The sequence below is a fragment of the Apodemus sylvaticus genome, chromosome 1 (genome assembly GCF_947179515.1).
Source record: "Apodemus sylvaticus chromosome 1, mApoSyl1.1, whole genome shotgun sequence".
In the NCBI taxonomy this organism is placed as follows: Eukaryota; Metazoa; Chordata; class Mammalia; order Rodentia; family Muridae; genus Apodemus; species Apodemus sylvaticus.
In genome coordinates, this window is record NC_067472.1 from 173,185,425 (window position 1) to 173,206,331 (window position 20,907).

The 20,907-nt window shown below is 39.2% G+C and overlaps 1 protein-coding gene across 1 annotated transcript in view; it reads right to left on the minus strand.

Moving 5' to 3' along the window:
• Nucleotides 1–370: 370 nt before the first annotated feature.
• The window catches only part of LOC127670548 (vomeronasal type-2 receptor 116-like), a 40,710-nt gene continuing 20,173 nt past the window's right edge, over nt 371–20,907 (minus strand). Inside the window, exon 6 of the mRNA XM_052165062.1 lies at nt 371–1,308. Within this exon, the coding sequence (XP_052021022.1) occupies nt 371–1,308 (938 nt within the window). The remainder of the gene's footprint in view (nt 1,309–20,907) is intronic.

Below are 20,907 nucleotides of genomic sequence, written 5' to 3' on the forward strand. Positions count from 1 at the left end.
AAAAAAATCACATGATGTTTTTAATGAAAGAATTACAAAATGAATCCAACATTGTGGACATGGTGACACATCTTCCACAGCAGTACTTCAGATGCAGAGAAAAGCACTTTGTATCCATCAGTTTATTCCATACTGGTATAATTATCAGGCTGTATGCCAACAAGAGAACATAGTGAAATTATGTTACAAAAACATATAATGAATATAAAACATAAAATAAAACTAATAGTTTCAGTACAAAGAGAGTTTAATATAATTAAAGAAATTATGAACATATACAATAACAACCATCAGATTATACCTGAATAAGATATTTATAGTGCTATGGAACTGGTTTAAACCATATTTAATTTACTATCACAGATAAATTTTAATTTTTAACTAAATTTAAATGAATATTCCTTCTTGAATGTTGTTTGTGCCTGATGCCAAGAAAGGAGTTCTTTTCTGGCCTTAACAAAATAATGTAGCACTTGGGGACAAAAATCAATCCAAGGAGTGCTATACTGGAAGCCAAGATGGAGAACACTTCCATAGCCACCATGACTTTCCCCTTTGTGCTATGGTAGACAGGAAGGAAAGTGATCCAAACACAGAAGAATACCTGCATGCTGAATGACAGGAACTTGGCTTCATTAAATGTGTCAGGCAGATTCCTGGACAAGAAGGCCATTGTGTAGCTCCCAAGTGCTAAGGAGCAGAGGTATCCCAGGACAGTGTGGAAGGCAACTGTTGAAGCCATGTTGCACACAATGATGATGTGATCATATTCAGCATGAGTATCTTGATCAATAAAGGGTGGAGAAGTAATCAGCCAGATTCCACAGTTAACAAGTTGAATCAGTGTGCAGATGGGAATGATGAAATTAGGGGCTCTTGATACCATTAACCACCTCACCATTCTAGCTGGAACAGTGGCCTTGAATGCAATAACTACTGTAATAGCTTTGGCCAACACTGTGGAGAGAGCCACAGTGAACAAAATTCCAAATACTGTCTGTTGCAAGATGCAGGTGTTTGTGTTGGGCTGGCCAATGAATAACAGGGAACTGAGGAAACAGAAGAAGAGTGTCAATAATAGGATGTAGCTGAGAGCCCGGTTATTGGCCTTGACAATGGGTGTGTCTCTGTGCTTCACAAAGACTCCAAGAATCACAGCTGTGAGTACAGAGAAGCACAGTGCTGTGATGGTGAGTGCCATCCCCAAGGGCTCTTTATATGCTAAAAAGCTCACAGATTTCTGGAGGCAGTGGTTCTTCTCTGAGTTGGCATAGTGAGATTCTGGACACTTAACACACTGATCCATATCTGTTCAGAAATGAAAGTGACTGTGAGTTGATTTTCAAGTGGTCTCTTCCCAACTAATATATTAATTATCCCGTGGTCACTGAAGTGTTTTTTGTGTAACCTTCCTTTATTTTTTCAGAAAGACATTTTTTAAGTAGTCTATGAATTATTTCAAATCTATACAGTATTTTTTGCCTATAGTGACAAAAGTTACAAAAACCCATTGCCTTTCATCTGTGATTGTATGTTTTGCCTCAATTTGTGACACTGTTGCATTTGTTTTATCAGATCAAAATTGTATAATTACAATTTGATTCTGACATCACTTTGTTAAAAAAACTGTCTAATTCTTGACATATATTTTCTACAATACTGTCAGTATTATTTGAAATTTATTTTTTAAATGGTGTTCTCTGACTTGGAACCCATATTTATTTATTTTCAGAAAATCCCTTGAGTACTCCAATTTGGCTAACAGTGTGAATGATTTCATACTAATAAATGCCATTGCATTCTTGAAGCTTAAATACTTTACTAGTATTATATTGCTACTTTTAGCTATGACATTTGTTAACACATAGGGAGAAAATCATTACTAGGTATTAAAAAATAGGTTTCGAATACACTGCTCCTCTACATTTGTGAGTTTTACCTTGAAATAAAATACATTTGCACCTCAGATTATAATGCCATATTCCTGAGATGCAGGAACCCTGATCAACCAGTGACTTGGTTTCCTATTACATCAGCCCTTTTTGTATTTCAGAAAACTTTCACCTCATCAATGGATTGTTGTCTCTGTTTTATATTTTGAGTGAACATTTATCAGGTTTATTTTAATAAGATCAAATATCTCATTTGATACCTTGTTGTTGTTTTGTTTTCTTTAATGACCTTGGAACTCTACTAATTTTTTCAAGCTTTTTTACACATTCACAACTCGTCCCTTTGCTTCTTTTTTATTTTCTATATTCTTTGTTTACATTCCAAATGATTTTCCCTTTCCTGGTTCCCCCTACCCATAAGTTCCATAAGCCCTCTTCCCTCCACCTGTTCCCCAATCAACCCCCTCTCTCTTCTTTGTCCTGGTAATATGCTAGAATGATGCATCAAGTCTTTCCAGGACCAGGGCCCTCTCCCTCCTTCTTCTTCTTGGGAATGATTTGATATGTGAGTTGTGTCTTGGGTATTCAGAGCTTCTGGGCTAATATCCACTTATCAGTGGCTGCATTCCATGTGTGTTCTTTTGTGAATGAGTTACCTCACCGTTCCTCAGAAAACTGGGCATGACACTTTGGGAGGACCCTGCTATACCATTCCTCGGCATATACCCAGAGGATTCCCCGGCATGCAATAAGGACACATGCTCCACTATGTTCATAGCAGTCTTATTTATAATAGCCAGAAGCTGGAAAGAACCCAGATGACCCTCTGGGAATGGAGGAATGGATACAGAAAATGTGGTACATTTACACAATGGAATACTACTCACCAATTAAAAGCAATGAATTCATGAACTTCTTAGGCAAATGGTTGGATCTGGAAAATGTCTCTTTGCTTCTATTAGCAGCATTTGCTGTTCCTTTTTTATCATACAATGTATGCTTCAAGAGTGGAATTCTATCTTTGACTTAATTAAGAAACATAATGTCTGTTTCACTAACTAATTTATCTAAGGATAACACTTTATTTTAAAATTGGGTTTTGCCACTGGAGCAGCCAGTCCCACAGAGGAAGCTACACTCCAAGGCACTCTAACATGTCTAGGATAATAAGATCAGACGTGAGCAGGACACAACATCTGTTCCAAAACCACCAGGAATAACTGGGAGCAGCAGGATCTAGGGACCAAGGAACATCATCCAACCAGTGGCTTAGGTTCCTTCTGGTCTGAACAGGTGGCCTGAACAGAATTTAGGCATGAACTCCAAAGCAAGTCCCACAAAACACAGAGGAAGCTCCATTCTCAGGCACACTAACAGAACCAATATCACAGGATCTCAGCAGCCCAGGAGCCCAGGAGCTTGGTCACAACAGGATCTCAGGGTCCCAGAGTCAGATTGATTCCCAGGAGCTCTGTCACATCCAGGATCTCAGGATCACAGAATCACAGAATCACAGGATCACAGAGACAGCAGGACTCAGAGAAGTTCTGACACAACCAGGATCACAGGAAGGACAGGACTCCAGTCAGATATAGCAAGGGCAGGTAGCACTAAAGGTAAACAGAGGTAGGAGGCAAGCTTAAGAACACAAGCAGCAAAAACCAAAGTAACATGGCATCATCATACCCAATTCTCCCACCATAGCAAGTCCTGGATACAGCATCACACCAGAAACAAAACATTCAAATCTAAAATCACTTCTCATGATGATGATCGAGGACTTTAAGAAGGAAATAAATAATTCCCTAAAAGAAATACAGGAGAACACTGGTAAAGAGGTAGAAACCTTTAAAAAAAAGAAAATACAAAAATCCCTTAAGGAATTACAGGAAAACACAATAAAACATGCAAATGAAAAGCACAAAACAAACCATCCAATATCTAAAAATGAGAATATATAAAAAAGAAATTACAAAGTGAGACAAGCCTGGAGTTAGAAAACTTATGAACGAGATCAGGAGTTATAGATGCAAGCAGCACCAACAGAATACAAGAGATAGAAGAGAAAATCTCAGGTGTACTAGATACCATAGAAAACATTGACACCGCAGTCAAAGAAAATACAAACAGTGCAAAGCTCCTAACCCAAAATATGCAGGAAATCCAGGACACAATGAGAAGACCAAACCTAAAGATAATAAGTATAGAAGAGAGTGAAAATTCCCAAATTAAATGGGCAGTAAATATCTTCAACAAAATTATAGAAGAAAACTTCCCTCTCCTAGAGAAAGAAATGACTATGAACATACTAGAAGTGTACAGAACTCCAAATGGACCGGACCAAAACAGAAAATCATCCCATCACATAATAATCAAAACAACAAATGCACTAAACAAAAAAAGAGTATCAAAAGCAATAAGGGAAAAATGTCAAGAAACATAGACAGGCAGACCTCTCAGAATTACACCAGACTTCTCAGCAGAGACTATGAAAGCTACATCCTGGGCAGATATTATACAGACACTAAGAGAACAAAAATGCCAGCCCAGGCTACTATAACCATTAAAGCTATCAATCAGCATAGATTGAGAAAATGAGATATTCCATGACAAAAAAAATATAGAAAATATCTTTCCACAAATCAAACACTACTAAGGCTAATAGATGGAAAACACCAAACAAGGAGGGAAACAACAGCTTTGAAAAAGCAAGAAAGTAATCTTCTTTCAACAAATACAAAAGAAGAGAGCTTCACAAACATAATTCCACCTTTAACAACAAAAATAACAGGAACTAACAATCACTTTTCCTTAATATCTCTTAACATAAATGAACTGAATTCTCCAACACAAACACATAGACTAACAGACTGGATATGTAAACAGAACCCAGTATTTTGCTGCATAAAGAAAATGAACCTCAGTGACAAAGACAGACACTACGTTAGAGTAAAAGATGGGAAAGCAAATTTCTAAGCAAATGGTCTCAAAAAACAAGCTGTAGTAACCACTGTAATATTGAATAAAATCAACGTTCAACCAAAAGTTATCAAAAAAAGAAAAAGAGGGACACTTCATCCTGGCCAAAGGAAAATTCTAGCAAGATATAGTATCAATTCTAATCATTTAAGATCAAAATACAAGGGCACCCATATTTATAAAAGAAACTTGAATAAACTTCAAAGCACAAATTGCACCTCACACAATAATAGTGGGAGACTTCCCTTGTCAGGCATCAGTGGGAGGAGTGGTCCTTGGTTAGGTGAAAGCTCATTAGATGCCCCAACAAAGAGAAATTGAGGGCCTGGGAGAGGTGGGAGTGGGTCTGGTGGAGGAGCATATGCTTGGGTGTTAGATGACAGGATGGGGGTTTTCAGGGAGGGGGGAAACAAGGAAAGGTTTTGGTATTTGAAATGTAAATAAAGATTATATTCAATAAAAATATAATACAAAAATAGGGGAGACTTCAATAACACACTCTGAGGAAATCTACAAAATTCCTGACACAGAACCTCTAAGAAAGACCAATTCTAAGAAAAACTGGAATAGAAGAAGAATATTAGCTCCAAAAATTGCAAAATATTTTCAGCAAAATCAGAGAAGAAAAGCTCCTCAACCTAAAGTAGCAGATGCCTATAATCATAAAAGAAGCTTATACAATACCAATTAGGTCAGACCAGAAAAGAAAATACTACTACTACATAATAATCGAAACACAAAATCTTCAAAACAAAGAAAGAATATTAAAAGCTGTAACGGAAAAATGTCAAGTGACATATGAAAGCCTATTTGAATTACACATGACTTCTCAATCTCAACAGAGACTCTGAAGGCTAAAATGATATGAAAAGAGATAACTTAGAGCCTTTAAGAAATCACAGATGCCATCTTAGAATACTATACCCAGCAGAACCTTAAGACACTATAGATGAAGACAATAAGATATTTTAAAATGAACAGCAGGAGCGGCTGGTCCAGAGGAAAGGCCATCAGCAGTGGAACCAAGGTGACAGGGTCCAGGTAGGCACTGTGCCCACTACCACTGACCATCGCTGGCCAGCCGGGCTGCAAGCTGCAGAGGAATTACAGCGCCTTTCACCACACAGAAGCCACATCAGAAATCTGCCTCCTGCCAGTCAGTTACTAAAGACTCACCTCCTCTCAGACACCAGAGAGATCAGACAGCCTGAGGTTCACAAACATAACCCAAGGCCAACATCACTGGGGTCTAAGCCCGACGAGCATTGGCCTGCACCCAGGCCCTGGGCTATTTGGGGGGCCATCGGTGTGCCAACATGGCCAGGAGGTTGTTTGCCTGGCCAGGCGCTCGAGCGCCACCATTTTGGCTATGGGACACCAGAGAATTCTAGCAGGCAAAGTCAGCTAACAGTCATAGCCCAAGGCTAACATAGCAGAGGTCTAGGCCTGACAGGCCCTGAACTATCCTCAGGACCTGGGCTGCTTTGTGGGCCATCTCTGTGCCAACCTGGCCAGGAGGTTGTTAGCCCACCAGACTCTCACGGACCTTTAAGGGAGCACGCACACACCGCCATCCTGGCCAACTGGAAGAATCAGTTAACACTCATAGCCCAAGGGGAACTTTCCTCAGATCCTTGGCATGCCAGGCTTTTGCCTAGACTCGCGGCCTGAGCACCTAGGCTAGCCTTGTGTGTACCAACCCGGTTGGGAAATCGGCTGCCCAGCAGAGTGATCATCACTCTAAAAAGGTTCCGCAGCATACACCACCAGCAATCCCTGAAGGAGCAAATGGGCACTAGCTGGTTCACAGACACAATATGGAGCAAGGCACACTAGGGCTCCAAGGGCACCCAAGAGGAGGAGAGCACATCAGCAATCTGCAACAGGGGAAACCCAGCCATCTGGTGTTGTAGAAATAGCCCTAGAGCCTCACAGGAGGCTCAAACACCAGCCAGACACAAGACCAACTAAGGCCAGGAAACAAGATAGCAAAGGGCAAACGCAGGAAGGCTACTAACAGAAATCTAGGCAATACGGCAGCGTCTGAACCGAACTCTCCAACATCAGCAAGTCCTGGTTATGCCAACACACCAGAAAAACAAGATTTGTACTTAAAATCACTGTTCATGATGCCGCTAGAAGAACACAAAAAGGACATAAATGAATCTCTTAAAGAAATACAAGGGAACATGAATAAGCTAGAAACCCGTATAAAGGAAACACAAAAATCACTTAAAGAAATTCAGGAGAATAAGACTCCAGAGATAGAAGCCACTAAAAAAGAAACTCAAAAAAAAAAAAAAACTTAAAGAAAAGCAGGAGAAAGTGAGTCAAATGGCAGAAGTCATGAAAGAGGAAACACAAAAATCTCTTAAAGAATTAAAGGAAAACATGAACAAAAAAAGGATGGTACTGAGCAAAACCATCCAGGATCTATAAACATAAGTGGGAACAACTAAGAAATCACAAAGGGAGGCAACTGTGGAGATAGAAAACCTTGAGAAGAAATCAGGGGCCATAGATGCAAATATAAACAACAGAATACAAGAGATGGAAGAAAGAATCTCAGATGCCGAAGATACCATAGAAACCATTGACTCAACTGTCAAAGAAAATACAAAATGCAAAAAGCTTGTATCCCAGAACATCCAGGAAATCCAGGATACAATGAGAAGACCAAACCTAAGGATTATAGTTATAGATGAGAGTGAAGATTTACAACAGAAAGGGCCAGCAAATATCTTCAACAAAATTATGGAAGAAAACTTTCCTAACTTAAAGAGAGAGATGCCTATGAATATACAAGAAGCCTAAAGAACTCCAAACAGACTGGACCTGAGCAGAAATACCTCCCGTCACATAATAATCAAAAGCCCAAATGCACTAAACAAAGAAAGAATATTAAAGGCAGTAAGAGAGAAAGGCCAAGTAACATATAAAGGAAGACCTATCAGAATCACACTAGACTTCTCACCAGAGACCATGAAAGCTAGAAGATCCTGGGCAGATCTCATGCAGACTCTAAGAGAACACAAATGTCAGCCAAGACTACTATACCCAGCAAAACTTTCATTCACCATAGATGGAGAAACCAAGATATTCCATGACAAAACCAAATTTACACAATATCTTTCCACAAACCCAGCTCTACAAAGAATAATAGGAGGAAAACTCCAATACAAGGAGGGAAACTACACCCTGGAAAAAGCAAGATAGTTACCTTCCTTCATCAAACCCAAAAGAAGATAACCACTCAAATATAAAAAGAACATCAAAAATGACAGGAAGTAATAATCACTATTCCCTAATATCTCTTAACATCAATGGTCTCAATTCCCCAATAAAAAGACATAGACTAACAGACTGGATAAGGAAACAGGACCCTACAATTTGCTGTATACAGGAGACACACCTCAGTGTCAAAGATAAAAGCTACCTTAGAGTAAAAGGCTGGAAGACAATCTTACAAGCCAATGGTCACAGGAAACGAGCAGGAGTAGCCATTCTAATATCAGATAAAATTGACTTTCAACCTAAAGTCATCAAAAGAGACGCAGAAGGACACTTCTTGCTGGTCAAAGGAAAAATCCACCAAGAAGAACTATCAATTGTGAACATCTATGCGCCAAATGCAAAGGCACCCTCATTCGTAAAAGAAACTTTACTAAAGCTCAAAGCACACATTGCACCTAACACAATAATTGTGGGGGACTTCAACACTCCACTTTCCTCAATGGACCGATAGGGAAAACAGAAACAAAACAGAGACACAGTAAAACTAATTGAAGCTTTGGACCAATTGGATTTGACTGATATTTATAGAACATTTCACCCTAAAGCAAAAGAATATACCTTTTTCTCAGCACCTCATGGTACCTTCTCCAAAATCGACCATATAATTGGACACAAGGCAGACCTCAACAAATATAAGATGATCGAACTAATTCCATGCCTCCTATCAGATCACTATGGTGTAAGAGTGATTTTCAATAGCAACAAAAACAACAGAAAGCCCACATACAAACGGAGGCTGAATAATACTCTACTCAATGACACCTTGACCAAAGAAGAAATAAAGAAAGAAATCAGAGACTTTTTAGAATTTAATGAAAATCAAGGCACAACATACCCAAATCTTTGGGACACAATGAAAGCAGTTCTAAGAGGTAAACTCATAGCCCTGAGTGCCTCCAAAAAGAAAATGGAGAGAGCATACACTAGCAGCTTAATGACACACCTGAAAGTCCTGGAACAAAAAGAAGCCAATTCACCCAGGAGGAGTAGAAGGCAGGAAATCATCAAACTCAGGGCTGAAATCAATCAATTGGAAACAAAGCGAACGGTACAAAGAATTAACGAATCCAGGAGCTGGTTCTTTGAGAAAATCAACAAGATATATAAACCCTTAGCCAGACTGACCAAAGGGCACAGAGAAAGTATCCAAATTAACAAACTTAGAAATGAAAAGGGAGATATAACAACGGAAACTGAGGAAATCCAAAAAATCATCAGATCCTACTACAAGAGCCTATACTCAACACAACTGGAGAATCTGGAGGAAATGGACAATTTCCTTGACAGATACTAAATACCAAAATTAAATCAGGACCAAATAGATCATCTAAACAGTCCCATAACGCCTAAAGAAATAGAAGGAGTCATAGAAAGTCTTCCAACCAAAAAAAGCACAGGACCAGATGGTTTCAATGCAGAATTCTATCAGACCTTCAAAGAAGAGTTAAAACCAATACTCTTCAAACTATTCCACAAAATAGAAACAGAAGGAACACTACCCAATTCCTTCTACGAAGCCACAATTACGCTGATACCAAAGCCACACAAAGATCCAACAAAGAAAGAGAACTTCAGACCAATTTCCCTTATGAATATCGATGCAAAAATACTCAATAAAATTCTTGCCAACCGAATCCAAGAACACATCAAAACGATCATCTACCATGATCAAGTAGGCTTTATCCCAGGAATGCAGGGTTGGTTTAATATACGGAAATCCATCAATGCAATACACTACATAAACAAACTCAAAGAAAAAAACCACATGGTCGTTTCATTGGATGCTGAAAAAGCATTTGACAAAATTCAGCATCCTTTCATGCTTAAAGTCCTGGAAAGAACGGGAATTCAAGGCCCATACCTAAACATAGTAAAAGCAATATACAGCAAACCGGTAGCCAGCATCAAACTAAATGGAGAGAAACTTGAAGCAATCCCACTAAAATCAGGGACTAGACAGGGCTGCCCCCTCTCTCCTTATCTTTTCAATATTGTACTTGAGGTACTAGCTCGGGCAATTTGACAACATAAGGAGGTCAAAGGGATACAAATTGGAAAGGAAGAAGTCAAACTATCATTATTTGCAGATGACATGATAGTCTACCTAAGTGACCCAATAAACTCCACTAGAGAACTCCTACAGCTAATAAACAACTTCAGCAAAGTGGCAGGTTATAAAATCAACTCAAGCATATCAGTGGCCTTCCTATACTCAAAGGATAAGCAGGCTGAGAAAGAAATTAGGGAAATGACCCCCTTCACAATAGCCACAAACAGTATAAAGTATCTTGGGGTGACTCTTACCAAACATGTGAAAGATCTTTACGACAAGAACTTCAAGACACTGAAGAAGGAAATGGAAGAAGACCTCAAAAAATGGGAAAACCTCCCATGCTCATGGATCGCCAGAATCAATATAGTTAAAATGGCCATTTTGCCAAAAGCAATATACAGATTCAATGCAATACCCATCAAAACCCCAACTCAATTCTTCACAGAGTTAGAAAAAGCAATTAACAAATTCATCTGGAATAACAAAAAACTCAGGATAGCTAAAACTATACTCAGCAACAAAAGAAATTCTGGGGGAATCAGTATCCCTGACCTCAAGCAATACTACAGAGCAATAGTGTTAAAAACTGCATGGTATTGGTACAGTGACAGGCAGGCAGATCAATGGAACAGGATTAAAGATCCAGAAATGAACCCATACACCTATGGCCACTTGATCCTCGACAAAGGGGCTGAAAACATCCAATGGAAAAAAGATAGCCTTTTCAACAAATGGTGCTGGTTCAACTGGAGGTCAGCATGCAGAAGAATGCGAATTGATCCATCTTTACCGCCTTGTACTAAGCTCAAATCCAAATGGATCAAGGACCTCCACATAAAGCCAGACACTCTGAGGCTAATAGAAAAGAAACTGGGGAAGACCCTTGAGGACATTGGTACAGGGAGAAAATTTCTGAACAGAACACCAATAGCGTATGCTCTAAGATCAAGAATTGACAAATGGGACCTCATAAAACTACAAAGATTTGTACGGCCAAGGACACCATCAAAAGGACAAATCGGCAACCAACAAATTGGGAAAAGATCTTCACCAATCCTACATTAGAAAGAGGGCTAATATCCAATATATATAAAGAACTTAAGAAGTTAGACTCCAGAAAACCAAACAACCCTATTAAAAAATGGGGTACAGAGTTAAACAGGGAATTCTCACCTGAAGAAATTCGGATGGCGGAGAAGCATCTTAAAAATGCTCAACGTCATTAGTCATTAGGGAAATGCAAATCAAAACAACCCTGAGATTTCACCTTACGCCAGTCAGAATGGCTAAGATTAAAAATTCAGGAGACAGCAGGTGTTGGAGAGGATGTGGAGAAAGAGGAACACTCCTCCACTGCTGGTGGGGTTGCAAATTGGTACAACCACTCTGGAAATCAGAGTCTGGCGGTTCCTCCGAAAACTGGGCACCTCACTTCCAGAAGATCCTGCTATACCACTCCTGGGCATATACCCAGAGGATTCCCCACCATGTAATAAGGATACATGCTCTACTATGTTCATAGCAGCCCTATTTATAATTGCCAGATGCTTGAAAGAACCCAGGTATCCCTCAACAGAAGAGTGGATGCAAAAAATGTGGTATATCTACACAATGGAGTACTATTCAGCCATTAGAAACAATGAATTCATGAAATTCTTAGGCAAATGGATGGAGCTAGAAAACATCATACTAAGTGAGGTAACCCAGACTCAAAAGGTGACTCATGGTATGCACTCACTAATAAGTGGATATTAACCTAGAAAACTGGAATACCCCAAACATAATACATACATCAAATGAGGTACAAGAAGAAAGGAGGAGTGGCCCCTTGTTCTAGAAAGACTCAGTGAAGAAGTATAGGGCAAAACCAGAACGGGGAAGTGGGAAGGGGTGGGTGGGAGGACAGGGGGAGAAAAGGGGGCTTATGGGACTTTCGGGGAGTAGGGGGCTAGAAAAGGGGAAATCATTTGAAATGTAAATAAAAAATATATTGAATAAAAAAAAAGAAAACCTTGAGAAGAAATCAGGGGCTATAGACGCAAATATCAACAACAGAATACAAGAAATGGAAGAACGAATCTCAGATGCCAAAGATACCAAAGAAACCATTGACTCAGCAGTCAAAGAAATGCAAAATGCAAAATGCAAAAGGCTTGTATCCCAGAACATCCAGGAAATCCAGGACACAATGAGAAGACCAAACCTAAGGATTATAGGTATAGATGAGAGTGAAGATTTACAACTGAAAGGGCCAGAAAATATATTCAATAAAATTATGGAAGAAAACTTTCCCAACTTAAAGAGAGAGATGCCTATGAATATACAAGAAGCCTACAAAACTCCAAACAGACCAGACCTGAGCAAAAATACCTCCTGTCACATAATAAACAAAACCCCAAATTCACTAAACAAAGAAAGAATATTAAAGGCAGTAAGAGAAAAAGGCCAAGTAACATATAAAGGAAGACCTATCAGAATCACACCAGACTTCTCACAAGAGACCATGAAAGCTAGAAGATCTGGGGCAGATCTCATGCAGACTCTAAGAGAACACAAATGTCAGTCAAGACTACTATACCCAGCAAAACTCTCAATCACCATAGATGGAGAAAACAAGACATTTCATGACAAAACCAAATTACACAATAATTTTCCACAAACCCAGTTCTGCAAAGAATAATAGGAGGAAAACTCCAATACAAGGAGGGAAACTACACCCTGAAAAAAGTAAGATAGTTACCTTCTTTCATCAAACACCAAAAAAGATAACCACTCAAATATAAAAATGACATCAAAAATGACAGGAAGTTATAATCACTATTCCTTAATATCTCTTAACATCAATTGACTCAATTCCCCAATAAAAAGACATAGACTAACAGAGTGGGTAAGGAAACAGGACCCTACATTTTGCTGAATACAGGAGACACACCTCAGTGTCAAAGACAAAAACTACCTTAGAGCAAAAGGCTGGAAGACAATTTTACAAGCCAATGGTCTCAGGAAATGAGCCGGAGTAGCCATTCTAATATCAGATAAAATTGACGTTCAACCTAAAGTCATCAAAAGAGACACAAAAGGACACTTCTTGCTGATCAAAGGAAAAATGCACCAAGAACTTTCAATTCTGAACATTTTTGTGCCAAATGCAAGGGCACCCTCATTCCTAAAAGAAACCTTACTAAAGCTCAAAGCACAAATTGCACCTAACACAAGAATTGTGGGTGGCTTCAAAACTCCACTCTCCTCAATGGACCGATCAGCAAGACAGAAACTAAACATGGACACAGTAAAACTAATTGAAGCTTTGGACCAACTGTATTTGACTGATATTTATAGAACATTTCACCCTAAAGCAAACGAATATACCTTTTTCTCAGCACCTCATGGTACCTTCTCCAAAATCGACCATATAATTGGTCACAAGACAGACCTCAACAAATACAAGAAGATCAAACTAATCCCATGCCTATTATCAGATCACTATGGAGTAAGAGTGGTTTTCAATAGCAACCAAAATAACAGAAAGCCCACATACATATGGAGGCTGAACATTATTATACTCAATGACACCTTGGCCAAAGAAGAAATAAAGAGAGAAATCAGAGACTTTTTAGAATTTAATGAAAATGAAGGCAAAACATACCCAAATCTTTGGGACACAATGAAAGCATTGCTAAGAGGAAAATTCATAGCCCTGAGTGCCTTCAAAAAGAAAATGGAGAGAGCATACACTAGCAGCTTAATGACACACCTGAATGCCCTGGAACAAAAATAAGCCAATTCACCCAGGAGGAGTAGAAGACAGGAAATCATCAAACTCAGGGCTGAAATCAATCAAGTGGAAACAAGGAGAATCATACAAAGAATCAACAAATCCAGGAGTTGGTTCTTTTAAAAAATCAACAAGATAGATAAACCCTTAGCCAGACTGACCAAAGGGCACAGAGAAAGTATCCAAATTAACAAAATTAGAAATGAAAAGGGGGATATAACAACAGAACCTGAGGAAATTCAAAAAAATCATCAGATCCTACTACAAAAGCCAATACTTAACACAACCGGAGAATCTGGAGAAAATGGACAATTTCCTTGACAGATAAAAAATACCAAAATTAAATCAGAATCAAACAGATCATCTAAACAGTCCCATAACCCCTAAAGAAATAGAAGGGGTCATAGAAAGTCTTCCAACCAAAAAACCACAGGAGCAGATGGTTTCAGTGCAGAATTCTATCAGACCTTCAAAGAAGACCTAACACCAATACTCTTCAAACTATTCCACAAAATAGAAACAGAAGGAACACTACCCAATTCCTTCTAAGAAGCCACAATTACGCTGATACCAAAACCACAAAAAGATCCAACAAAGAAAGAGAACTTCAGACCAATTTCCCTTATGAACATTGATGCAAAAATACTCAATAAAATTCTTGCCAGCCGAATCCAAGAACACATCAAAACGATCATCCACCATGATCAAGTAGGCTTTATCCCAGGAATGCAGGGTTGGTTCAATATACGGAAATCCATCAATGCAATCCACTACATAAACAAACTCAAAGAAAAAAAAAACCATATGGCCATTTCATTGGATGCTGAAAAAGCATTTGACAAAATTCAGCATCCTTTCATGCTTAAAGTCTTGGAAAGAACAGGAATTCAAGGCCCATACCTACACATAGTAAAAGCAATACATAGCAAACTGGTAGCCAGTATCAAACTAAATGGATAGAAACTTGAAGCAATCCCTCTAAAATCAGGGACTAGACAGGGCTGCCCCTTTTCTCCTTATCTTTTTAATATTGTACTTGAGGTACTAGCTCTGGCAATTAGACAACATAAGGAGGTCAAAGGGATACTAATTGGAAAGGAAGAAGTCAAACTATCATTATTTGCAGATGACATGATAGTCTACCTAAGTGACCCAAAAAACTCCACTAGAGAACTCCTACAGCTGATAAACAACTTCAGCAAAGTGGCAGGTTATAAAATCAACTCAAGCAAATCAGTAGCCTTCCTATACTCAGAGGATAAGCAGGCTGAGAAAGAACATAGGGAAATGACACCCTTCACAATAGCCACAAAGATTATAAAGTACCTTGGTGTGACTCTTACCAAACATGTGAAAGATCTGTGTGACAAAAACTTCAAGACTCTGAAGAAGGAAATGGAAGAGGACCTCAAAAAATGGAAAAATTCCCATGCTCATTTATTGGCAGGATTAATATAATTAAAATGGCCATTTTGTCAAAAGCAATATACAGATTAAATGCAATACCCATCAAAATCCCAACTCAAATCTTCATAGAGTTAGAAAGAGCAATCCCCAAATTCATCTGGAATAACAAAAACTCCAGGGGAGCTAAAACTATTCTCAACAAAAGAAATTCTGGGGGAATCAGTATCCCTGACCTCAAGCAATACTACAGAGTAATAGTGTTAAAAACTGCATGGTATTGGAACAGTGACAAGCAGGTGTATCAATGGAACAGGATTGAAGATCCAGAAATGAACCCACACACCTATGGCCACTTGATTCTGGACAAAGGGGCTGAAAACATCCAATGGAAAAAAGGTAGCCTTTTCAACAAATGGTGCTGATTCAACTGGAGGTCAGCATGCAGAAGAATGAGAATTGATCCATCCTTGTCTCATTGTACTAATCTCAACTCCAAATGGATCAAGGACCTACACATAAAGCCAGACACTCTGAAGCTAATAGAAAAGAAACTGGAGAAGACCCTTGAGGACATCGGTACAGGGGGAAAGTTTCTGAACAGAACACCAATAGCGTGTGCTCCAAGATCAAGAATTGACAATTGGGACCTTATAAAATTACAAAGTTTCTGTAAGGCAAAGGACACCATCAAAAGGACAAATCAGCCACTAATAAATTGGGAAAAGATCTTCATCAACCCTACATCAGATAGAGGGCTAATATCCAATATATATATATATATATATATATATATATATATATATATATATATATATATATATATATATATATAAAGAACTCAAGAAGTTAGACTCCAGGAAACCAAATAGCCCTATTAAAAATGGGGTACAGAGTTAAACAAAGAATTTTCACCTGAATAACTTCAGATGGCGGAGAAGCATCTTAAAAAATGCTCAACTTCATTAGTCATCAGGGAAATGCAAATCAAAACAACCCTGAGATTTCACCTTACACCAGTCAGAATGGCTAAGATTAAAAATTCAGGAGACAGCAGGTGTTGGCAAGGATGTGGAGAAAGAGGAACACTCCTCCACTGCTGGTGGGGTTGCAAATTGGTACAACCACTCTGGAAATCAGTCTGGCGGTTCCTAAGACAACTGGGCACATCACTTCCGACAGATCCTGCTATACCACTCCTGGGAATATACCAAGAGGATTTCCCAGTATGTAATAAGGATATATGTTCTACTATGTTCATAGCAGCCCTATTTATAATAGCCAGAAGCTGGAAAGAACCCAAGTATCCCTCAACAGAAGAATGGATGCAAAAAAAATGTGGTATATATACACAATGGAGTACTATTCAGCCACTAGAAACAATGAATTCATGGAATTCTTAGGCAAATGAATGGAGCTGGAGAATATCATACTAAGTGAGGTAACCCAGTCTCAAAAGATCAATCATGGTATGCACTCACTAATAAGTGGATATTAACATAGAAAACTGGAATACCCAAAACATAATCCACACATCAAATGAGGTACAAGAAGAATGGAGGAGTGGCCCCTTGTTCTGGAAAGACTCAGTGTAGCAGTATAGGGCAAAATTACAACAGGGAAGTGGGAAGGGGTTGGTGGGAGAACAGGGGGAGGTTAGGGAGCTTATGGGACTTTTGGGGAGTGGGGGCCAGAAAAGGGGAAATTATTTGAAATGTAAATAAAAAATATCGAATAAAAAAGATATTTTAAAGCAAAAGCAAATTTAAATAATACATATCCACAAATCTAGCACTATAGAAACTACTAGAAGGAAAACTCCAACCCAAGGAGCTGAACTACACACAAAAACACAGGCAATAAGTGATTCTAAGTCAATGTAAACAAAATAAGGGAAGTGTGGGGCAACAGATCATGTCAGGAAAGTTGGTGTAGCCGAGTGGCTTTGGAAGCCCTGGAATTTCATACCAGAGGATGATTTATGTTTCACCTGTTCCTGACCATGCCCCTGTCATGTGGCCACAGCACCCCATGGAGAGGATGCTGACAATCAGTTACATAGGGGCAACACTCCAAGCCTCTCTATATGTAGATGTGGCATTCCTAACATCTCAGAAGAAGCTAATAAGAAGAATCTGTTGTCATACCCCAACCTACCTTAAAATGTATATAAGACCCTATTCAGTAAGACTAAAGTTATGATAACCATTCTATCAAGGATCATCAGAGAACTTTTGTCATGTAAAAGTTGTAACACTTCCTGGGGAATAAAGATCTTGCCAGAAGCACTCACTCCGGAGCAGTGCCAGAGATCAGATCAGTAGAGGCAGATGAGCAGAGATGGTCCTCTCTGTTTGTGCCAGCCCATCTGCCCTGTAGTGGTAACTATCTGCTCTAGAGTAGCAACAGCCATAGAAGAGAGTAGTGACTATCTTGAACTGACTGTCCTCTCCTTTTCAGAGAGTATAATGTTTTTTTTATCACTCTAGCCAGGGAAGAGCCTGCACAGATCTCTTTGGATAGTGTATAAAAACTAGTAATATAGACATGGAAACCACATGGGCCAAGAACAGAAGTCACAACAAAAATATGGATGGAAGGTGAGCATTCCTCCCCAACCCAAACACTAGAAACAAAGTGCCTTCCTGTAGATTTAGGGAAGATAAAAGGACAACTAAAGTCTTCTGGCCAGAGCTATTCTCTGGTGTTGGATGTAGGCCCCACTAGCCCCTGTCTACAACTCTACAAGCCATAATAGACCTTGACAAAAGGCTCCATATCTAACTTCTTCTTAAAACAACCAAAAAAAAAAATGGTAACACAACAGCCACTTCCAAGCCACATGGTGGCTGCCAGTTCTTAAATCAGCAGAAAGGCTTAGTGTTTTAGACCTCTGTAGAATTCCCCCAAAGCAAACAGAACAAAGGAATGTTCTCTTTGGATAAAACATTTATCTTCTGTTCTCTCATTGATAACTTGTAATCACATAAAAAATAATCCAGATTAGGGAGATATACGCCTACTAAAGGCCCACAAAATAAAAATAGCCAAAACACAAGACTCCTTATTTTGGGAAAAGTCCTTCAGATAGCAACATATATGGCCAATAATAATGTTTCCAGCCCTGACTGATGAACTCAAGGAACTTCTCTCATCTGAAATGGAGATACAAAAGATGAAGAAAAAAACTCTCCTGTGATATTTTTGCCAATCTTAGCTATAATTCAACAATACATAAGACCATCTAAAATAGGATAGGTTAATAACAACAAAGCTGCAAGAGTGTCCTCAGTCAAATGAGCTCAAATATGAAGATTCTAGAGACCACTCTTTTTCATATCTCACAGCTCTTACCTGACTAACAAGAAAAATAAAGTCAATCTACCAAGCCCTGCCTCCTAATCCCTCAATAAAGCACTAAATGAACCATCTATTCCTCCTGATCCTCCTTCCCTCTCCCAAAGACAGGGCTCTATCAAAAACCAACTAACTCACCTCTCCTTGTACTCTACCTTCCCCAACCAATGGGAGAAAGATATCTCTCCTTCCTCCTTCCAGAGCCACAAAAGCTAAAGTCCTACCCAAGCTTAAACAAAAATGCCCCAGTTCCATGATCCCTCACCCCTAACCATCGACCATACAACAAATTTTTAATTTTCATGAGTCCTTTACAAAAACAACCCATGCCTCCGATATTATTCAAGACTCTGATACGGAACTAAAATCCCAAAACACCTTAAAGTTCCCCCTTTAATATTAATTCCAATGAAACTAAACCACTCAACTGGTACCCATTCCAAGCCTCACACTTAAAAATAACTCAGACAATAAAAAAATGACATCCACAAACTTAGAAAAAAAATACTTCCTGCCCCATTCAATGTTTTTTCAAGAAACACTATTTCAAATCAAATGTCTCAAAACAGTCAAATGAAATTGAGACTGAGGTGACACCCCGTAGGGTTTTGATAACCTCTTTGGCCAAAAGACTTTTCCACTAAAACACAAAGAAACAATACAGGCAACAAACTTTTATAAACAGATCTACCACTTTAAAACCCAAGCTTAGATAGGCTCACCCCTTTCAGGCTTAAAAGACCCTGCCTTCTCCCTGCTCTTTCTCTGACAAACAACAACAACAACCACAACCACAACAACAACAACAACACCCCAAATCTATCTAGTTTTTACATTTCCTGAGGAAGAGTTACCTCCTGAAGCTTTCAACATTTGAAGCTGCATGGGCCCACCACAGTCACTTCCCACCCAGTGGCCCTGTTCTTGATACTAGCCCAGCCCTGCTCCACAGTCCCCCTGCCAGGCCCAAGCCCCCATCATCTCTCTGCTTTGTTCCTTGGGAACAGGCATGGTTGTCCAGCTTCCCCTCTCTGCTCAAGCAGAAGTTGCCATCCCTGCTAAGTCCAGTATTCCATATATCACAGCAATGTCTCTCCACTCTAGAGTAGCAACATCTATGGGAATGAGCAGAGACTGCCTCAATCACACTCCCCTTTCTCCTTAGAAGATTTCAACTCCTTGCTGGGCCAGAGGACCCACAGATTTATCTGGATAGCATCTAGTATACACATGAATAGACACACACACATACACACACACACACACACATATACACATCATGAACATAGAAATAATAGAAATCAACAATCATTAGTCATCAACATCCCTCTGTATCAAAAGACCCAATTCCACAATAAAGAGATACGGGTTAAGGAGTGCTCTCACTAAGACTAGAGGTGAGATCACCACTTTCTCTCCAATGACTGTCCAAAGAGGGACCCACCACAAAGTGCATAGCTCACAGAAACAGTGGAGCAGCTGGGGACAGATTCCTTCTGGTCTCCATTTGTACCACAGCCCTCTGCACCCAAACTTTTCCCAGGAGAGAGGTGGGCTCCCATGATTGCTTTCACTCTTGAGCCCAGAATTGAGAGCATGACATTTCCTACAATAAACGTCTAAAGACGAACCCATCAGAGGATCACAGAGCATAGGACAGAAGTTTTGATTTGGGTTGAAAATATACACAGAGAATGAAAACAGCTCTTTTAGAATATTTTTTAAACAGGATTTCTGACTGTGTTTAGAAATCCCAAGAATTACTTAGAGCAATAATATATATATTTTTTAGAATATTTTCTAGCTGCTATTCATAAAAATTGTCAGAAGAGATAACATGGCTCCATTAGAACATTCTCTGGAGTGGTGCGCAGTAGTGGCACATGCCTGTAGTCCCAGGACTTGAGAGGCAGAGGCAGGCAGATTTTTAAGTTTGAGGCCAGCCTGGTCTACAGAGTGAGTTCCAGGACAGTCATGGCTATACCAAGAGCCCCTGTATAAAAAACAAAGCAAAACAAAACAACAACAACAACAACAACAAATGTTTTCTAGCTTTCTGATTATAATCAGAAAACTCAAGAATTATTTTTTAGAATTTTTCTAACAGGATTGCTAACTTGGATAGAAATCCATGAGATAATCGCTTCCTTATC